At 43.7% G+C, this 21,217-nt stretch overlaps 2 protein-coding genes across 2 annotated transcripts in view; one reads left to right on the top strand and one right to left on the bottom strand.

The window, feature by feature from the left end:
- Nucleotides 1-20,965, top strand: part of LOC147745340 (uncharacterized) — a 34,294-nt gene extending 13,329 nt beyond the window's left edge. The window contains exon 2 of the mRNA XM_086952248.1: nucleotides 17,243-20,965. Coding sequence (XP_086808374.1) covers nucleotides 18,031-19,308 — 1,278 coding nt within the window. The 5' untranslated portion in view covers nucleotides 17,243-18,030 and the 3' untranslated portion in view covers nucleotides 19,309-20,965. The remainder of the gene's footprint in view (nucleotides 1-17,242) is intronic.
- The window catches only part of LOC147745336 (uncharacterized), a 460,883-nt gene that overhangs the window by 121,880 nt on the left and 317,786 nt on the right, over nucleotides 1-21,217 (bottom strand). The window lies entirely within an intron of this gene.

Here is a 21,217-nt window from a genome sequence, read left to right as displayed (position 1 = left end):
AGCATACTACAAATGTTTGCCCCCACCACACAAGCAAAATGACCCATGAGTTACAAATAAGCCATGGCGGCTCCGGGCTTACATTGATGGTTCCACCCAGGTCTCTGGCCCTCTGGACAGCTATCTAAACAGAGGACATGCCTTTTGATAAGGTGGTAACCCCTGTGCTTCTTCGAGCAGTTCTTTTATCGTGGCACTCCATTTTAAGCGACCAACTGTCACCCCAATGGCCTCTGCAAAATGGTGTGATGTTTGGGTGACAATTCGTTGCACGAAGTCCTGAAGCTTACATAAAGCACAAGCCCGAAACCCATCGACCTATATCTTCCAGGATCAACACCTAACAAGAAGAACAAACGGAGAATTCAAATGTTTTGATAGGCCAATGCCAATTTCACAGTTGATGCACTAGAGTTGTGCAATGTATTAGCTGGTCGTTTTTAATTAGGCGCTCCTACGTGGTGACTGTTGTTATGTGGTCACTATTAATAAGGGTATATTGTTTTCCATTGTGGTTTCACTGTTTACCTTGATACTTCTGATTTTCCTTAACCTTTGTATTGCTCTAAAAGTACCAGTAACATTTATAAGAAAAGGTTGGTAAGCTTTATGATGTTGTCTATCAGTTGTCGGTTTGTCTAATTCTTTTAAAATATTTAAGCCAAACTTGAAATAAGTACATTTGTTGTGAGAATAGCTATTGTTGCTGGTTATTTCTTTTATTGCAGCACAGCAATGTCTCTATTCTAAATCTAACATTGATTATTCAAATAGATTTGATTTCATTCCAGAGTGTCTTTTGCACCATTAAGGCGATAAATAATACGTTGACCTCATATTTGAGTTGGATCAGTTTATCCTGTTAGAGTCCTGTCCTTCGTCGTCGTTTTCTAGTAGGCGGTCTAGGCTCTAGAGGGTTAGAGGGTCATATGGCTCTCTCCCTTCCTTTGCTTCAACATTGTTTGCCTTTAGAGATCTTGATATGGAGTGCGGAGACCTGCAGTTAAGCACCAGTGAACGAGTGAATGAAATCCATGCTGGTGGTTTGTGCTGGGAACGTGCCTTTCTTGTTTATTGCTCCCATACAGCCTCCTTCAAGGTGCATACATTGTCAGATCAGGGGACAGAGGCACAGAAAGATTAGGATTTGCCTACTACTAAACAGTTTAAGTCTGATGAATGCAAAACTACTTTTTGCAAAGGTTATTATTTGGCCATGTTACATTCTGTTGAATAGTCAATGAGAGTGGGCACTGTGTACCCCCACAACCCCCCAAAAGGGCAATGTCTATGTGGTATTTAAACTCTCATGTCATCGGTAGGCTAAGGGTAAGATTTATTCACCACTCACCCAACTGCACCAGGAATGTAACTGCCATGAACACTACTGGCAACGCATCAACAACACTCCTGGCAATGTTCTTTTCTTCCACTCTCATGAGATGGTTTTACAAGGCAACTCTGAGCTCACTGAGTGTGGAGGTTCCTCGAATCTCAGTGACAGGCCGTTCCACAGACAGTAACAGAGAAGGTTGAAAGATCTGAGTCGTGATGCTTGCAGATAGAATTGTAATCCCAGAGGGGGTGTGCTTGGTCTGTGTGTTGCCACTGCTGTCCAGGGGGTGTAAGAAAATGTCAGCAATTTGTGGAGGGCCCTCTTTTGGGTGAGAACTTCCCAGCTTCATGCAATATGTACTTGAGGGTTTGTGTGTGCGCAGGATGAGTTACATTCTGATAGCACAATGGAGGACCTTGTCCAAAGGGGATTGATGTTACCAAGGATTAACATCTTCAGTTATGACAGATAGAGAAAGTCCATGTACCTCGAGGTGCTTCAAAAGCTTTCTGCACTCTGCTGGTGCAGGCAGGATATTTATTCTCTAGTTGGCATTTGCCAGGGGATGTTCAGAAGCAGTGTTTGAATTACACCTTGGAGCAGCACTTGTAGCGTGGACTTTTGGAGTCTTGAAGTGTGTCCTGGATGCGGTAGAACTGCCTTAATGTTCTAAGGCGCTCAGAAAATCCGGACTCTCCTTCATCTCAGAGCTCCAGCTCTGTGGCTTGACCAGTAGAACTGCAATAAAGAAGATGACCTACCAGTTCTACCTCTCCCGACCTTTGAACTGATCATTGATTAAAGAAGCCCTTGTCTGGAAGGAAGATCTGCACAAGACACCGCTGACAGAAGTCCTGCCTGGAAGGAAGATCTGCACAAGGTACAGCTGACAGAAGTCCTGCCTGGTCGGCCCAAATGGCCTGCTTGTATGGGATCTTATCACAGGGATCATAGTGGATGTGCCATTTCCTTTCTAGCCTTTTGCAGGTTTGTTTGTGAGCTCTAACTTCTCGTCAAACCAAGCTTTGGAGGGAAAAAATCTTCTATTTTTCTGATTTTAAATGGTGCAAGCAAATGGTGACTGGAGTCAATCCACTGACGATATACATCCGTGGCTGCAATATAAATCTGCAGTAATATCAGGCATAGATAGAGTGAGCTGTGCTATCAATAGTTCAGGGATCATTTTATGCCAGGAGCGGCATAAGGACCCCAGCGGCTGAGGATGAACTGTGAGAACATCTGCTTCCAAATTCAGTTGAAGCATAACTGCACGATGGTCTGACCAGAGAAGTGGACGTGCAGTAGTGACTTGAAGAGAGGGATTGTCTGAAAAAATACCATCTAATAAGTGGCCGGCTGAGTGTGTCAGAGCCGTCACTAACGGGGTGAGGCCCAGACTTGCCCCAGGGTCTGAGAGATCGACCCTATCTTTAGCCGCAGAATTTTCAAGATGGAAATTGAAGTCACAGAGTAGAGTGAAATCGAGGGAAATGGGTTTAATGTCCTAGAGCTGATTGTTACTATTTGAGAAGGCTGTCCTAGGGTCTGGTGTTTGGTAAATAAGTACCCCATTGAAGGAGTAATGCTTAGAAAGAGGAATTTTATATGCAAGTGCTTCATAATCAGATGCGGCCAGTAATGTCTCAAAAGAGGCATTGAGGTTGTCCCTGTAAATGATTGCTAACCCACCGCCCCTTTCCCCAAATGATCAAGCCTGAAATTGGAAATACCGGGGATGTCAGAACAATTAGATCTGGGTCGGATTAAGCATATGCTCAGGTCTCAGTGATGAAAACAAAATCCAGTGCCCAAGCTTCGAGAAAGTCCGCAAAATAGGATGCACTCTCTGTTAGAGACCATGCATTAATAAACATGCCTCTGATATCTCTCTGAGGAGTGGGTAACCTGAAGACATGCAGTGCAATAGAGATAAGTGCGACAATCCTGGAGGTGTTCAGAGTGAGCTTACAATCTGGGCAACTATTCTCGGCTATAGTATAAGACGCAATCAAAGTAGGGCCTAAACAAGGCTTACCTAAAGGTTTAAAAGCGAGCAGCTCATCCCATGAGTAGCGGATAGGAATAGTTGGATGGGGGTGATACCAACAGGAGGACCGGCGATTAGCACAGTCTGAGCATGAACGGGCATAGACGAGCTTGCCTTAGGCGCAACTTCTGCGAACTGTAGATCTCTCTTTATAGCACAACATCCGGGGTGTGCTGGAGAAGCATGTACGAAACCATAGTACTACTCAGCACAATATTAGCAAGTTTAAAAGATAATGGGAGGGCAAAGTATAAACCAAATTAAGGTACGTCGATCCCTGTGACCTACACACACTCCCTGGTGAAGTATCAGCTCCTAGTAACAGAGATAAAGAAAAGAAATGTCAAACGCTACGAACACATAAATCCACCATTCCAGTGTGGCGGCAGGGGAGCCAGTCACCTCCCAAAATGACATCCTGTGTAATACAGGGAAATAAAAAATCAGCACAAGTCCCCGCTGACAGATGTCCCCGCCTTGAAGGACGATCCGCACAAGGTGCAGCTGACAGAAGTCCTGCCTGGAAGGAAGATCTGCAGAGGGCCCAGCTGACAGGAACTGTGCCTAGAAGGAAGATCCGCACAAGGCACAGCTGAGAGAAGTCCTGCCTGGAAGGAAGATCAGCACAAGGCCCAGCTGAGAAAAGTCCTGCCTGGAAGGAAGATCTGCACAAAGAGCAGCTGACAGAAGTCCAGCCTGGAAGGAAGATCCGCACAAGCCTCCGCTGACTGAAGTCCAGCCTGGATGGAAGATCTGCACAAGGAGCAGCTGACAGAAGTCCACCCTGGAAGGAAGATCTGCACAAGGCTCAGCTGACAGAAGCCCCTATATCGAAGGAATGCAGCTGACAGAAGCCCCTATATCGAAGGAAGATCTGCACAAATAGCAGCTGACAGAAGTTCTGCCTGGAAGAAAGATCTGCACAAGGCTCAGCTGACTGAAGCCCATGCCTTGAAGGAAGACCTGCACAAGGTTAAGCTGACTGAGGACTTCTGTGAGCGGTACCGTGTGCAGATCTTCCTTCCAGGCAGGATGGAAGGAAGATATGCACAAGGCACCGCTGACAAAAGTCCTGCTTTGAAAGGAAGATCTACACAAGGCACAGCTGACAGAAGCCGCAGCCTGAAAGGAAGATCTGCACAAGATACAGCTGACAAAAGTCCTGCCTAGAAAGGAAGGTCTGCACAAGGCACAGCTGACAGAAGTCCTTCCTAGAAGGAAGATCTGCACAAGGCGCAGCTGACAGAAGTTCTGCCTAGCGGTGACCTCAAAGCAGTGAGAGACCCACAAACCACAAAATCCTTCAAGCCCAGGTAGCCACACTGGACACAATGTTCACCAAAGGCCTGATTTAGATGCATTACATCCTGTAGAAATTATAATAAAGCAGACAGGATATCTGTCACGTTTTGATTAGTCCTTGGTGTAGTTCGCAGAGTTTTACTTTGCGGAACTCCACGCAATGTCATAGAAACTCAGCCGCACTCCGCAGACTTCCGCAAGTGGAAGATTTTGTTAAATTGGCATTGCTCGCACTGATATTTAGTGCCAGGAGTTTGTCCTGCACTGTAAAATCAGCACAAATGGCACTATACGTTGCACCAGAGGGTGCTGTTGCTTTCTGCCACTCGAGTTGACATTCTACTTGATTGGCAGCTTCATCAACGAGAATGGCAGATTGAAAACCTCGAGTGGTCGGGACCTGCCGCAACCTCCAGCAATGAGAAATTTCACCTGGCGATCTAGCGTGTTATTTTTTCTCACAAGCGCTCTCCACCTTACCGTTGGCGAACAGCTTGAAAAAAAAACTCTGTTCTGCATCATTTCATGGAGTTTTTTGGATAACTTTGTGAGCTCCGCTGGCAGAGCAGAATTCTTCCAGGTCTCTGGCCCTCTGGACAGCTATCTAAACAGAGGACATGCCTTTTGATAAGGTGGTAACCCCTGTGCTTCTTCGAGCAGTTCTTTTATCATGGCACTCCATTTTAAGCGACCAACTGTCACCCCAATGGCCTCTGCAAAATGGTGTGATGTTTGGGTGACAATTCGTTGCACGAAGTCCTGAAGCTTACATAAAGCACAAGCCCGAAACCCGTCGACCTATATCTTCCAGGATCAACACCTAACAAGAAGAACAAACGGAGAATTCAAATGTTTTGATAGGCCAATGCCAATTTCACAGTTGATGCACTAGAGTTGTGCAATGTATTAGCTGGTCGTTTGTAATTAGGCGCTCCTACGTGGTGACTGTTGTTATGTGGTCACTATTAATAAGGGTATATTGTTTTCCATTGTGGTTTCACTGTTTACCTTGATACTTCTGATTTTCCTTAACCTTTGTATTGCTCTAAAAGTACCAGTAACATTTATAAGAAAAGGTTGGTAAGCTTTATGATGTTGTCTATCAGTTGTCGGTTTGTCTAATTCTTTTAAAATATTTAAGCCAAACTTGAAATAAGTACATTTGTTGTGAGAATAGCTATTGTTGCTGGTTATTTCTTTTATTGCAGCACAGCAATGTCTCTATTCTAAATCTAACATTGATTATTCAAATAGATTTGATTTCATTCCAGAGTGTCTTTTGCACCATTAAGGCGATAAATAATACGTTGACCTCATATTTGAGTTGGATCAGTTTATCCTGTTAGAGTCCTGTCCTTCGTCGTCGTTTTCTAGTAGGCGGTCTAGGCTCTAGAGGGTTAGAGGGTCATATGGCTCTCTCCCTTCCTTTGCTTCAACATTGTTTGCCTTTAGAGATCTTGATATGGAGTGCGGAGACCTGCAGTTAAGCAGCAGTGAACGAGTGAATGAAATCCATGCTGGTGGTTTGTGCTGGGAACGTGCCTTTCTTGTTTATTGCTCCCATACAGCCTCCTTCAAGGTGCATACATTGTCAGATCAGGGGACAGAGGCACAGAAAGATTAGGATTTGCCTACTACTAAACAGTTTAAGTCTGATGAATGCAAAACTACTTTTTGCAAAGGTTATTATTTGGCCATGTTACATTCTGTTGAATAGTCAATGAGAGTGGGCACTGTGTACCCCCACAACCCCCCAAAAGGGCAATGTCTATGTGGTATTTAAACTCTCATGTCATCGGTAGGCTAAGGGTAAGATTTATTCACCACTCACCCAACTGCACCAGGAATGTAACTGCCATGAACACTCCTGGCAACGCATCAACAACACTCCTGGCAATGTTCTTTTCTTCCACTCTCATGAGATGGTTTTACAAGGCAACTCTGAGCTCACTGAGTGTGGAGGTTCCTCGAATCTCAGTGACAGGCCGTTCCACAGACAGTAACAGAGAAGGTTGAAAGATCTGAGTCGTGATGCTTGCAGATAGAATTGTAATCCCAGAGGGGGTGTGCTTGGTCTGTGTGTTGCCACTGCTGTCCAGGGGGTGTAAGAAAATGTCAGCAATTTGTGGAGGGCCCTCTTTTGGGTGAGAACTTCCCAGCTTCATGCAATATGTACTTGAGGGTTTGTGTGTGCGCAGGATGAGTTACATTCTGATAGCACAATGGAGGACCTTGTCCAAAGGGGATTGATGTTACCAAGGATTAACATATTCAGTTATGACAGATAGAGAAAGTCCATGTACCTCGAGGTGCTTCAAAAGCTTTCTGCACTCTGCTGGTGCAGGCAGGATATTTATTCTCTAGTTGGCATTTGCCAGGGGATGTTCAGAAGCGGTGTTTGAATTACACCTTGGAGCAGCACTTGTAGCGTGGACTTTTGGAGTCTTGTAGTGTGTCCTGGATGCAGTAGAACTGCCTTAATGTTCTTAGGCGCTCAGAAAATCCGGGCTCTCCTTCATCTCAGAGCTCCAGCTCTGTGGCTTGACCAGTAGAACTGCAATAAAGAAGATGACCTACCAGTTCTACCTCTCCCGACCTTTGAACTGATCATTGGTTAAAGAAGCCCTTCTCTGGAAGGAATATGTACACAAGGCACCCCTGACAGAAGTCGTGCCTGGAAGGAAGATCTGCACAAGGTACAGCTGACAGAAGTCCTGCCTGGTCGGCCCAAATGGCCTGCTTGTATGGGATCTTATCACAGGGATCATAGTGGATGTGCTATTTCCTTTCTAGCCTTCTGCAGGTTTGTTTGTGAGCTCTAACTTCTCATCAAACCAAGCTTTGGAGGGAAAAAATCTTCTATTTTTCTGATTTTTAAGTGGCGCAAGCAAATGGAGACTGGAGTCAATCCACTGACGATATACATCCGTGGCTGCATCCAAATCCGCAGTAATCTCAGGCATAGATAGAGTGAGCTGTGCCATCAATAGTTCAGGGATCATTTTATGCCAGGAGCGGCATAAGGACCCCAGCGGCTGAGGATGAACTGTGAGAACATCCGCTTCCAAATTCAGTTGAAGCATAACTGCACGATGGTCTGACCAGAGAAGTGGACGTGCAGTAGTGACTTGAAGAGAGGGATTGTCTGAGAAAATACCATCTAATAAGTGGCCAGCTGAGTGTGTCAGAGCCATCACTAACGGGATGAGACCCATACTTGCCCCAGGGTCTGAGAGATCGACCCTATCTTTATCCGCAGAATTTTAAAGATGGACATTGAAATCACAGAGTAGAGTGAAATCGAGGGAATTGGGTTTAATGTCCTATAGCTATTTAAGAAGGCAGTCCTAGGGTCTGAGGGTTGGTAAATAAGTACCCCATTGAAGGAGTGATGCTTAGAAAGAGGAATTTTATATGCAAGTGCTTCATAAAAAAGAGGCATTGAGGTTGTCCCTGTAAATGATTGCTAACCCACCGCCCCTTTCCCCAAATGATCAAGCCTGAAATTGGAAAAACCGGGGATGTCAGAACAATTAGATCTGGGTCGGATTAAGTATATGCTCAGATCTCAGTGATGAAAACAAAATCCAGTGCCCAAGCTTCTAGAAAGTCCGCAAAATAAGATGGACTCTCTGTTAGAGACCATGCATTAATAAACATGCCTCTGATTTCTCTCTGAGGAGTGGGTAACCTGAAGACATGCGGTGCAGGAGAGATAAGTGCGACAATCCTGGAGGTGTTCAGAGTGAGCTTACAATCTGGGCAACTATTCTCGGCTATAGTATAAGACGCAATCAAAGTAGGGCCTAAACAAGGCTTACCTAAAGGTTTAAAAGCGAGCAGCTCATCCCATGAGTAGGGGATATGAATAGTCGGATGGGGGTGATACCAACAGGAGGACCGGTGATTAGCACAGTCTGAACATGAACGGGCATAGACGAGCTTGCCTTAGGCGCAACGTCTGCGAGCTGTAGATCTCTCTTTATAGCACAACATCCGGGGGTGTGCTGGAGAAGCATGTACGAAACCATAGTACTACTCAGCACAATATTAGCAAGTTTAAAAGTTAATGGGAGGGCAAAGTGTAAACCAAATTAGGGTACGCCGATTCTTGCGACCTTCACACACTCCCTGGTGAAGTATCAGCTCCTAGTAACAGAGATAAAGAAAAGAAATGTCAAACGCTACGAACACATAAAACAAAAGTCATAACAATCCACCATTCCAGTGTGGCGGCAGGGGAGCCAGACACCTCCCAAAATGACATCCTTGTGTAATACAGGGAAATCAAAAATCAGCACAAGGCCCCGCTGACAGAAGTCCCCGCCTTGAAGGACGATCTGCACAAGGTGCAGCTGACAGAAGTCCTGCCTGGAAGGAAGATCTGCAGAGGGCACAGCTGACAGAAACTGTGCCTAGAAGGAAGATCCGCACAAGGCACAGCTGAGAGAAGTCCTGCCTGGAAGGAAGATCTGCACAAGACGCAGCTGAGAGAAGTCCTGCCTGGAAGGAAGATCTGCACAAAGAGCAGCTGACAGAAGTCCAGCCTGGATGGAAGATCCGCACAAGCCACCGCTGACTGAAGTCCAGCCTGGATGGAAGATCTGCACAAGGAGCAGCTGACAGAAGTCCACCCTGGAAGGAAGATCTGAAAAAGGCACAGCTGACAGAAGCCCCTATATCGAAGGAAGATCTGCACAAGGCGCAGCTGACAGAAGTTCTGCCTGGAAGAAAGATCGGCACAAGGCGCAGCTGATAAAAGCCCCTGCCTGGAAGGAAGATCTGCACAACGTGAAGCTGACTGAGGACTTCTGTCAGTGGTGCAGTGTGCAGATCTTCCTTCCAGGCAGGATGGAAGGAAGATCTGCACAAGGCACCGCTGACAGAAGCTGCAGCCTGAAAGGAAGATCTGTACAAGACACAGCTGACAAAAGTCCTGCCTCGAAAGGAAGGTCTGCACAAGGCACAGCTGCCAGAAGTTCTACCTAGCGGTGACCTCAAAGCAGTGAGAGACCCACAACCCACAAGATCCTTCAAGCCCAGCTAGGCACACTGGACACAATGTACACCAAAGGCCTGATTTAGATGCATTACATCCTGTGGCAATTATAATAAGGCAGACAGGATATCTGTCATGTTTTGATTAGTCCTTGGTGTAGTTCCTAGAGTTTTACTTTGCGGAACTCCACGAAGTGCCAGAGAAACTCAGCCGCACTCCGCAGACTTCCGCAAGTGGCAGATTTTGTAGTTGCGCTGCTCGCACTGATATTTAGTGCCAGGAGTTTGTCCTGCACTGTAAAATCAGCACAAACGGCACCAAACGTTGCACCAGAGGGTGCTGTTGCTTTCTGCCACTTGAGTTGACATTCTATTTGATTGGCAGCTTCATCAACGAAAATGGCAGATTTAAACACTCGAGTGGTCGGGACCTGCCGCGAACTCCAAAAAAGTGTTGTAGAAGAAGTGAGAACCATGGCCTTGTGACTATGAGGCCGTTATCTGACTTCTGATGTACCCCACAGAGTGAGTGTACAGCCAGAGGCAGTAGAGGGGCCGAAACACAGGAAAATTGGGTAACCTTGAATATGAGAAATATGGAAAAGTAGAAATGCTGCATCACCTGTGGATTATTGACACCTTCTCCTGCTCTGTCAAATGCCCATCCGGTCACAAATGGCATCCTGGGTTCTAAACGGACAACGTCATGCCAGATGCTATGTAATGGTGGAAAAGAGTGGATAAAGAGTAATATGCACACATCTGCTGCAGGGATATGTCAGGTAAATGATTGGTTCTGATGGATTCTCTATAAGTACTAAATGACTGATATTGTTGGATATTAAATGATATGAATCAACATTTATTTGCCTTATCTTCGCTTATAATGTAAAGGATGGGCCTTATAGTGAACCCCTCACTTAGACACAAAAGCCCCGGAAGGAGCTGCATCTTACAGAACTTTATCTGCTTTAGGAAGAACTAAAGAATTGCTTTTTAAAGACTTTCAGGGCCAGGACCGGGTCCTGTAAGCTGCACTAGTTTCAGGGAGATGGGCAGATGGTATGGTGATAGGAAACCCTCTTCAACTCACAGTAATGTTCCAATCATCCAGGTACAATGAAACCAGAAATGCTTGAACCAAGGGAGCTGTTAAAAGTGTCAAAGGTGACCTATGAACAGCAAGATAAAGTCAGGAGTTGGCATTTGAGATGATCTTAAGTGAATAGGAAAGGAACGAGAAGAAGTGTGTGAATGGAGTTAGTTTGCTGCTTCATGAAAAGTTACTGGAAATTTTGCAGCCCAGCCTGATACATCTCTTTTTTGAAACTCTATTGTTGTTTAAATAAAATCTTGACCATATGCGTCTATCTTAAGCTATACCTCTAGCACTTGGGTGCTCCGTGAGCACCCTTACTTTGCTAAGTTACTCTGTGAACACTGGTAAATCACCTCCTTTTCAGACCTTATTAAGATGTCACGTGATCAAATGAACTTTTAGTTAAATATCTGTGTACAATGAAATATTCCTTGCTAAGTTTCAAAGGCGGTAAAGAAGAAAAGGGGAGATTTACATCACAAAAGTGGCACAAAACAGCGCGAAATGTTTTTTTTATAATTTACTTTCCAGCGCTAAACTTGTTTAGCACTGGAAATAACATAAAAGTAATGTGAAGCAGCGCATAGAGCTGCTCCGCATTACTTCACACCATTGAGACCTGCCAAGGGGGATGCATGAGCGTTCCCGTGCATCCACCCAAGGCTTCTCATGCTAAACCCAATTTGCCAAACACAGTAGATTGGGGTTTAGCTTTTAAACTAGGCGCAAGGAAGGAGAAATGCTTTAATTTCTCCTGCCTTTTCTGACTTTGCATGCATGCTGCACTGTGTAACAGAAAGCAACACAAGCGCCTCTGCTGAGAAAGGTTATTTGAGAAACAAAGATGAATCTAACTGGTGTTCAGAATAAAGCAAAAACAACCTGCTGAATCATTAATCAACTGGAAATGTATTCCTCTTTTCCAAAAAATATATTTTTGTTTATACGTGACACAATGTTTTTAGTGCATGGATAGAACGACAGTTTTTATATATATATGTACAGTGAACAGTAATTACAAGTGAAAAAATTATTTACACACTCTCAACATTCATGGCCTTCCAATCGTACAAAACACTTGCATACACAGGAGACAGTAAAACAATACAAGCAACAGTTAGGTACAAAAATACAAAAATACATGAAACCACGTATCGGTCATAAATCAGTCGGATAAATCCCTTGGTGTTTTTTAGAGAAATAATCCTAAAGTCTTTTCAACTGAATTTCTGAAAAGGAGTATTCTTCTTAAAGAGGTTGATACATGGGCTGATTTATAACGCAAAAGATGTAGACCAGATACGTAGAAAAGGTGGTCGACGCGTTTCGAACCCGTATGAATGATAGGGTTCTCCTCAGGACCTGTACTGGTTCTGTGGAAACAATCAAAAATTGGGGAGCTTAGTCTAGCGAGCTGTTTTTAGAAGAGAGAGACACTCGCCCTGAGTCAAACCAAAGCCTACCTTAAGCAATTGAACCAGAGTCACATAATTCCAGACTAGAGAAGTCAATATTTCAAAGATTTCACCGTGGTGTGCATACAGGGGCTGTGAATAAAAGAGATAAAACAAGCACGCTTAGTTTCAAACCTAAAGTGTCTTTCCTACCTGCGGGGCGCGGGGTTGGGTATTTACCTGCACTGACGTCAGCAGTTGTTTTGACGTTTTAGTCCATGCTTCTGGTGATCCGCGGAGCGGGCTTGATTTGCGCCTCTGCTTCACTGTAAATGAAGCATGAAAGGTGGAGACCTGAGGTTGGGTTTGAGAAACCATTTGCGTGATCAAAGGAGAACGGTCATCATGGGAGCTACATACCGGGTGAGACAACGGGTCCTTCGTCCTCGGAGTCGTGCTGCAGAATGATTCAGAGTTGCAGAGCTGTTTAGACTGGTACTTCCTGGTTGATAAGTCTCTCAGAGGCTTCTGGGACTTGTAGTTCACTTCATGGCGAGTCTACAGATTGAGTAGTTCAAGTGTTGGTTTTGTATATCTCTGACATCTCGTTCAATCCTCGCAAGGCAGTGTTGAACTTCATTATTAGTAATGCCTCACGTTGGGCTAATCTGGCATCCAAATCTCCGCCCCTGGGATCTTTTTCAATTTTCGACAATACTGTCCATTTTAAGTCCGATTGTTTATGCTTCATGTTTGTCCAATGATTGACAAGTGGGGCGTTTTCTACGCTTCTCCTTATCCGGGATTTATGCTGAGTGATCCTACTCCTTACTTCTTGTGTGGTCTTGCCTATATAGACCAAAGGGCATGGGCAGATGATAGCGTAGACAACATTTTTAGTTTTGCAATTTGTGAATGCTTCGTGCTTCCAATGAATGTTTTCAAATGTGAAGACCGAGTCCTCAATGGTTTCATCGCAGCATATGCACGTGCCACATTTGTGGTGACCTTTGGTTGGGGGTAGTCCAAACAGACTTTGTATGGTGGGTGATTTAGCCGGAGGAAGGGCAGCTCCTATGATATGATTAGCAATGCTTTTTTCTTTTTTGAAAGCAAACAACGGGGGGCTGACAGATCTTCATGCAGATTTTTGAGTAGATGCCAATTGGATAGAATTAGTTTTTTGTATTGGTTCGCCGCTGGGCAAAAAGTGGTGACGCATACCATTCTTGTGAGATCTTGTTTCACTTTCTTTTCAAGTAGGGTCTCTCTGGGAGTCCACCATGCTCTTTTGAGGGAATTTTTCAAGAGTTTTTTGGGATATCCTCTAAGTGTCAGACGTTCTTTTAAATGGCCTGCATGTTTAAAATATTCCTCCTTGGTGGAACAATTCCGTCGAATTCTAAGGAATTGTCCATAGGGCAAGTTCTCTTTAAGGTTTCTCGGGTGGTTGCTGGTGAAGTGTAGCGCTTTATTTCTATCAGATGGTTTGCGAAATAATGTTGTGTTGAGTCCCTGTGCTTGTGGTTGGATTTCCACGTCCAGAAATGTTATAGATTCTTTAGATGATGTGGCTGAAAATTGGATATCGGCTGTTCTTGAGTTAAGCCATTCCACAAACTTGTCCAGATCTTCTTGGTTTCCTGTCCAGATTAGAAATAGATCATCTATATAGCGCATATAGTTGGAGATATGATGGCCATATGGATTGTTGTTATAGATGAACTTATCTTCGAACAGCCCCATAAACATTATCGCCAGCTCGGGGGCAAAGGGGCAGCCCATCGCTACCCCTTTAATTTGAAAAAAGAATTCTGAATCAAAAGTGAAAAAGTTCTTTTGTAGTGTTAGACGAGCTAGGTTGAGGATAAAATTAGTTGGGACTCTCATTGGTCGTTCACGGTTTTCCAGATAAAAAGTTAAGGTTTCAAGTGCCTGGTCTTGCGGAATCTGAGTGTATAAGGACACTAGATCTAGTGTCACTAGCAGTTGATTTTCGCTGTTGAATTTAATCGACTCAATTCGGTTAAGGAACGCCGTGGTGTCTTTCAAATGGGCTGGGATGGTCTCAATAAAGGGTTTTAGGAAGAAGTTGATGTACTTCGCCACCGGTTCAAAAAGTGAGTCACAGCCGGATATAATTGGCCGGCCCGGGGGATTGATCTCATCTTTATGCATTTTGGGGAGAACATAGAACACCGGGGTTCTGGGGCTTTTGTTCTGTAAAAATGCAAGTTCCTTGGGCCCGACAAATCCTTGATCGAATCCTTTCTGGATTATGTCAAACATCTGGTTTTTTATGTCTAGGGTAGGGTCTTTGCCGATCCGCCTATAGCAGTTTTGGTCATTGAGTTGACGGAAGACTTCATTCTTATATTTGTTGACATCCCATACAACAATTGCTCCGCCTTTATCGGCCTGTTTGACCACAATGTTATTGTCATTCTTAATGGTTGATAAGGCTTCCTTCTCTGCTTTTGTGAGGTTGTATTTCACGAAGGTTTTCTTTTTTTCTAGGGCGGAAATGCCTGAAAGTACAGTTCTTTCAAATGTAATAACTTCCTTGGGGATGTTTGGTCCTTTTGGGTCACCCACCATACAAAGTCTGTTTGGACTACCCCCAACCAAAGGTCACCACAAATGTGGCACGTGCATATGCTGCGATGAAACCATTGAGGACTCGGTCTTCACATTTGAAAACATTCATTGGAAGCACGAAGCATTCACAAATTGCAAAACTAAAAATGTTGTCTACGCTATCATCTGCCCATGCCCTTTGGTCTATATAGGCAAGACCACACAAGAAGTAAGGAGTAGGATCACTCAGCATAAATCCCGGATAAGGAGAAGCGTAGAAAACGCCCCACTTGTCAATCATTGGACAAATATGAAGCATAAACAATCGGACTTAAAATGGACAGTATTGTCGAAAATTGAAAAAGATCCCAGGGGCGGAGATTTGGATGCCAGATTAGCCCAACGTGAGGCATTACTAATAATGAAGTTCAACACTGCCTTGCGAGGATTGAACGAGATGTCAGAGATATACAAAACCAACACTTGAACTACTCAATCCGTAGACTCGCCATGAAGTGAACTACAAGTCCCAGAAGCCTCTGAGAGACTTATCAACCAGGAAGTACCAGTCTAAACAGCTCTGCAGCTCTGAATCATTCTGCAGCACGACTCCGAGGACGAAGGACTCGTTGTCTCACCCGGTATGTAGCTCCCATGATGACCGTTCTCCTTTGATCACGCAAATGGTTTCTCAAACCCAACCTCAGGTCTCCACCTTTCATGCTTCATTTACAGTGAAGCAGAGGCGCAAATCAAGCCCGCTCCGCGGATCACCAGAAGCATGGACTAAAACGTCAAAACAACTGCTGACGTCAGTGCAGGTAAATACCCAACCCCGCGCCCCGCAGGTAGGAAAGACACTTTAGGTTTGAAACTAAGCGCGCTTGTTTTATCTCTTTTATTCACAGCCCCTGTATGCACACCACGGTGAAATCTTTGAAATATTGACTTCTCTAGTCTGGAATTATGTGACTCTGGTTCAATTGCTTAAGGTAGGCTTTGGTTTGACTCAGGGCGAGTGTCTCTCTCTTCTAAAAACAGCTCGCTAGACTAAGCACCCCAATTTTTGATTGTTTCCACAGAACCAGTACAGGTCCTGAGGAGAACCCTATTATTCATACGGGTTCGAAACGCGTCGACCACCTTTTCTACGTATCTGGTCTACATCTTTTGCGTTATAAATCATCCCATGTATCAACCTCTTTAAGAAGAATACTCCTTTTCAGAAAGTCAGTTGAAGAGACTTTAGGATTATTTCTCTAAAAAACACCAAGGGATTTATCCGACTGATTTATGACCGATACGTGGTTTCATGTATTTTTGTATTTTTGTACCTAACTGTTGCTTGTATTGTTTTACTGTCTCCTGTGTATGCAAGTGTTTTGTACGATTGGAAGGCCATGAATGTTGAGAGTGTGTAAATAATTTTTTCACTTGTAATTACTGTTCACTGTACATATATATATAAAAACTGTCGTTCTATCCATGCACTAAAAACATTGTGTCACGTATAAACAAAAATATATTTTTTGGAAAAGAGGAATACATTTCCAGTTGATTAATGATTCAGCAGGTTGTTTTTGCTTTATTCTGAACACCAGTTAGATTCATCTTTGTTTCTCAAATAACCTTTCTCAGCAGAGGCGCTTGTGTTGCTTTCTAGTTCAGTTTGGCTCAGCCGTGCTGAGTAACGAGTCAAGACCCTTGGGTGTTTTGCGGCACTGTGTAACATGCATAAAAAAGGGGAAAAAGCTATCTCTCGTGACTAGCATAGTATTTTGTACAGGAAGGCTGTCCTTTCTGTACAAAACCTATGCTGGGCTCACACACACACCCACCCTAGCGCTCTGGTGCTGAGGTGTGTGCATGACACAGGGCTGCTGTAATCAGTGCCAGCGCAAGGGAAAGAGAAGGAGAGAGCCATATCTTTGAAAATATGTAAATGTAAATGTATAGGCATTTATATAGCGCACTACTTACCCGTAGGGTCCCAAGGCGCTTCGACCGCTGCGAAACCCTTCCTGGATTCCCTGAGAGATGGTCCCTTAATGGGTATCTCCAGGGTGAGACCAGGCATCCCCGGCGGTCTGGTGGGGCCGTTAGTGAGGATGAGGCAAGCTAATGCCCAGAGTTGCCGAGTGTGATCGCTGATCAGAGTGGGCACCGAGGCGAGAGAATTATCGAGTCCGCTGACCCTGGTCCAGAAACCTGCCGCGCCGGGAATCGAACCCTGGTCCCAGGCCGTCCTCTGCTCTCGGGTCTGCCGCCTCTAACCAGTGAGCCACACACCAAAATATGGTGCTCTCCTGCTCCCTCCCTGTCGTGCAATGCAGCGCAGCCTCTGCGGTGGGGGGAGGGACTGCGCTGCATTACATGGACATTTGGTAAATCTCCCCTGAAATGTTTTTTACAACCATTAAAACATTGTGAATTCTCATTCCATTATGGTTCAATTTAGTAATTTTAAATATCTTTATATCCAACAGAAAACAAGCCTTGACTGTATGAAGTGTTCATCAATATAGAAGCTAATGCTGTAAATCTTCTATGATAGCAGAAATAATGAGCTCCAGTATTCAGGAAAACATCGATGCAGTCAGCGACAGAAGAACCTGCACATAAATTGCCAGATCCCGGATGAAGCATCAAGGGCAGTTCAGGGATTGCAAGAGGCTGAGCTGTGCACCTCCATGCCACAAGATGAAGAAATGACCTTGGCAAAATTAAGGCAACAACAATAAGAAACAGCCTCCTGTATAAACAAGTGTCCAAAACCAGCTTTGTTCATGGGATTGGTATAATGTGATTACAGCAGTGCTCTGTTTCCTATTATGACAACAAGCCATCAAACCTGTGCTCTAGGTGAATTGTAAACTCTTTCTGGCCAAACCACAGTAACCAGAGAAAAGCACAACAGAGCAGAACCGGACAACTGACGGGTAAAGGAAAGAGGAGGTCTTCTATCTACAATACAACAGACTGTCTCAAATTGCACCGGCCAGAAGGAAAATACATCTTTACCCGCAGGTGTGCACAACCATAATCCAATCTAAAGGCACAATCGCCTACAAGACACGTTGTACATATTAGGAGTGTGGCAAATGTTTGGTGGCTGTTGCATTTTATTGTTAAAGCAGAAATCAAACGTGCAAAATACTGCACACATATAAAGTGGGTGAGAAAATACACGAGTGCTTTATCAGCCATGTTGGCCCATCAGGAAATACAGTCATGAGAAGTAGACAAATATATACCCGACCCACAAACACTAACTATGAAAGAAGAATCATACACCTGCAGCAAGAGCTTTAGTTTGTCTTCACAACTCAAGCTTCATCAGCACACATACACAGGACAAAAACCATTCAAGTGCAGTGAATGTGTAAAGAGCTTTAGTCAGTTATCAAGCCTCCAAACACATCAGCGAATACACACTGTGGAAAAGCCTTTCAAGTGCAGTGAATGTACAAAGTGCTTTAGTCAGTTATCACACCGTCTAAGACATAATCAAACACACACAGGAGAAAAGCCATTCAAGTGCAGTGAATGTGTAAAGAGCTTTAGTCAGTTATCACACCTACGAAGACACCAGCGAACACACAGAGGAGAAAAGCCATACCATTGCAGTGAATGTGTGAAGAGCTTTAGTCAACTATCAGAGCTACAAAGACATCAGCGAAAACACACAGGGGAAAAGCCATACCATTGCAGTGAATGTGTGAAGAGCTTTAGTCGATTATCAGAACTACAAAGTCATCAACGAAAACACACGGGGGAAAAGCCATTCAGGTGCATTGAATGTGCAAAGTGCTTTACTGAGTCAGCAGGCCTTCAACGTCATCAGCGAACACACACAGGGGAAAAGCCATTCAAGTGCAGTGAATGTACAAAGTGCTTTAGTCAATTATCAGTGCTTAAAAGTCATCAGCGAACACACACAGGAGAAAAACCCTATCATTGTAGTGAATGTGACAGTAGTTTTAGTTACTCTTCAGCATTAAGGTATCATCAGCGAATTCACACAGGAGAAAAACCATTCAAGTGCAATGAATGTGGGAAGAGCTTTAGTCGAATATCAGTGCTACGAAGTCATCAGCGAATACACACGGGGGAAAAGCCCTATCATTGTAGTGAATGTGACAGTAGTTTTAGTTCCTCTTCAACATTAAGGTATCATCAGCGAACTCACACAGGAGAAAAACCATTCAAGTGCAATGAATGTGGGAAGAGCTTTAGTCGATTATCAGTTCTACAAAGTCATCAGCGAACACACACAGGCGAAAAACCCTATAATTGTAGTGAATGTGAAAGTAGTTTTAGTTATTCTTCAGCATTAAGGTATCATCAGCGAACTCACACAGGGGAAAAACCATTTAAGTGCAGTGAATGTGTAAAGAGCTTTAGTCAATTATCAGACCTACAAAGACATCAGCGAACACACAAGGGGGAAAAGTCATTCAAGTGCAGTGAATGGGGAAAGAGCTTTAGTCATTTATCGGAATTACAAAGTCATCAGCGAACACCCACGGTGGAAAACATAGAAGGGCACTGAAAGTGTGAAGGTCTTTTGTCAATTTTCGATCCCACACAGCCCTCAGTGAATACACTCCTTTATTTAACTCACATTGAAATAATCCTAGAGATGCAGAGATTCCCGAAAGAACTTAAGAACATCAAAAATAGTATTGACCCATCTGAGGACATAGACAAGAGCTAAACAGTGCATTTATTGTGAGAGGAATGAATTACGGAAAAAGATAAAATTCAAATTATGTGGGACCTTGAAATACCAGATGATAGAAGACCCAACTAGCAGTAAAGAAGAAAAACAGATAACAGTCTTTTCAAAATTATAAAAGTGTTTGTTTCCAGTGATTGTTCACTTCCGTACACATAGCAAAGTGACATGATGTACCAGGATACACAGTGGGAGACTAGCACAACGTGGATTAAAAGAAAAGAAACATTGTTGATTTTTATTTGGTGAAGAAGAGATAGAAAGAAAAACATTCAATTGCACCTGACCACATTACCTGTAAAAGCAACACTGAACAATACTGGGATCAACAGCTGTATTTTCAGCTAACTTGTCGGATTAGTGATAAAACCTATAAACCCAACACACCCAGAGTGGACATGTTGTCAGGGCTCTGGAGATGGGAAACGTCATTGGTAAAATGTATGTATTACTATTAACAAATGCCACTGCAGTATATGTAATGAACTAAAGCGATGCACAGGTGTACAAAAAATAACCTATTTTTAGATAAAAAAGAGCATATACCTTATTTTTAAGAAACCTTTGCTGCATCTTTTATGCACTGTTATCGGTTGATGGATCGGCTCGTGCCTCGGGCCTTATAACTAAGTATGACCCGTGGCTCTTCTCCCACTTGGCTCTCCCTATTCATTTTGTGACTTGCCAAACTCTACTTTTTACCAGAATTGAGCCATTGTAAGCAGTAGACTCTGTTTGAAGAATGTGGTGAAATAGCTAAATCCCACATAAAAAGCATATATGTGCCAGGACAATCAGTTGCACTCCCACCAACTCAACTTCCACAGTTGATTGTCCCTTGTCCTCAAATGTTCTGAAGGATTTGTCGTATGAATGCCAGAAGTGGCAGTGACATTCATGAAGCTAACGCTAACAGGAGTGTGTTGAAGATAGAGAGGGGGAGAGATAAAGAGAGCAAGAGAGACAAAGAAAGGGAGAGAAAAAAAGAGAAATGGAAGCAGGGGGAACGGCGCGTTATTTGCACTCACCCAAAAATAGAAGAAGCAGCTGAATACGTCAATGTGTGACATCACCAGAGAAACGGGCTGAATACCTGTCAATTTATATCTTTATTTTTAATACCTACAGACCTATCTCATGCCAATAAACAGGGCACAAGTAAGGAAAATAGTGAAGGAGCCCATTCTCATATGCAAATCACAGTAACGTCACATGTAGTGACATCACAAGAAGTGATGTCAGGCCCTTATTATAATTTACACGTGAAAGGTTGATGGCCTGTTTTAAAAATAAAAAACAAGAAACATGAAATAATGTAAAAATAAGTTTTTATACATCGTGTTTTTCCCACTATTAGTTTGTAACTAAACTCGGAAAAGACTGAACGTGTAAATATTTTTAAACAGATATGTGGGACTTGGAAATCAAATTTTTAAACAGTTTTCAGCAAATAAATATAATGTGCTATTAATTTGCGTTTGTTGCCTGACATGCTTTATCCAGCCCCTAAGCCCCGAAGTGTTTCACATTTACAATGTATTAAGCAATAGAAGGGCTAATTTTGTCAAGTTCTCTGTTCCTCTCTTGCACCACTCACACAAACAAACACACAGAGGTCTGTGTTTGCAATGCTGGGGCACAAAGTAATAATTATCAGTCTCAGGCTAAGGAGCTAGGTGGAACTGAGTCCTGTTTCTAGATAATAGTGGGGGGACCCCTTCAA

The sequence above is a fragment of the Lissotriton vulgaris genome, chromosome 1_1, assembly GCF_964263255.1.
Source record: "Lissotriton vulgaris chromosome 1_1, aLisVul1.2, whole genome shotgun sequence".
NCBI classification, from domain to species: domain Eukaryota; kingdom Metazoa; phylum Chordata; class Amphibia; order Caudata; family Salamandridae; genus Lissotriton; species Lissotriton vulgaris.
The sequence above is the reverse complement of the archived record's forward strand: the minus strand, read 5'-3'. Positions and strand labels throughout refer to the sequence as shown.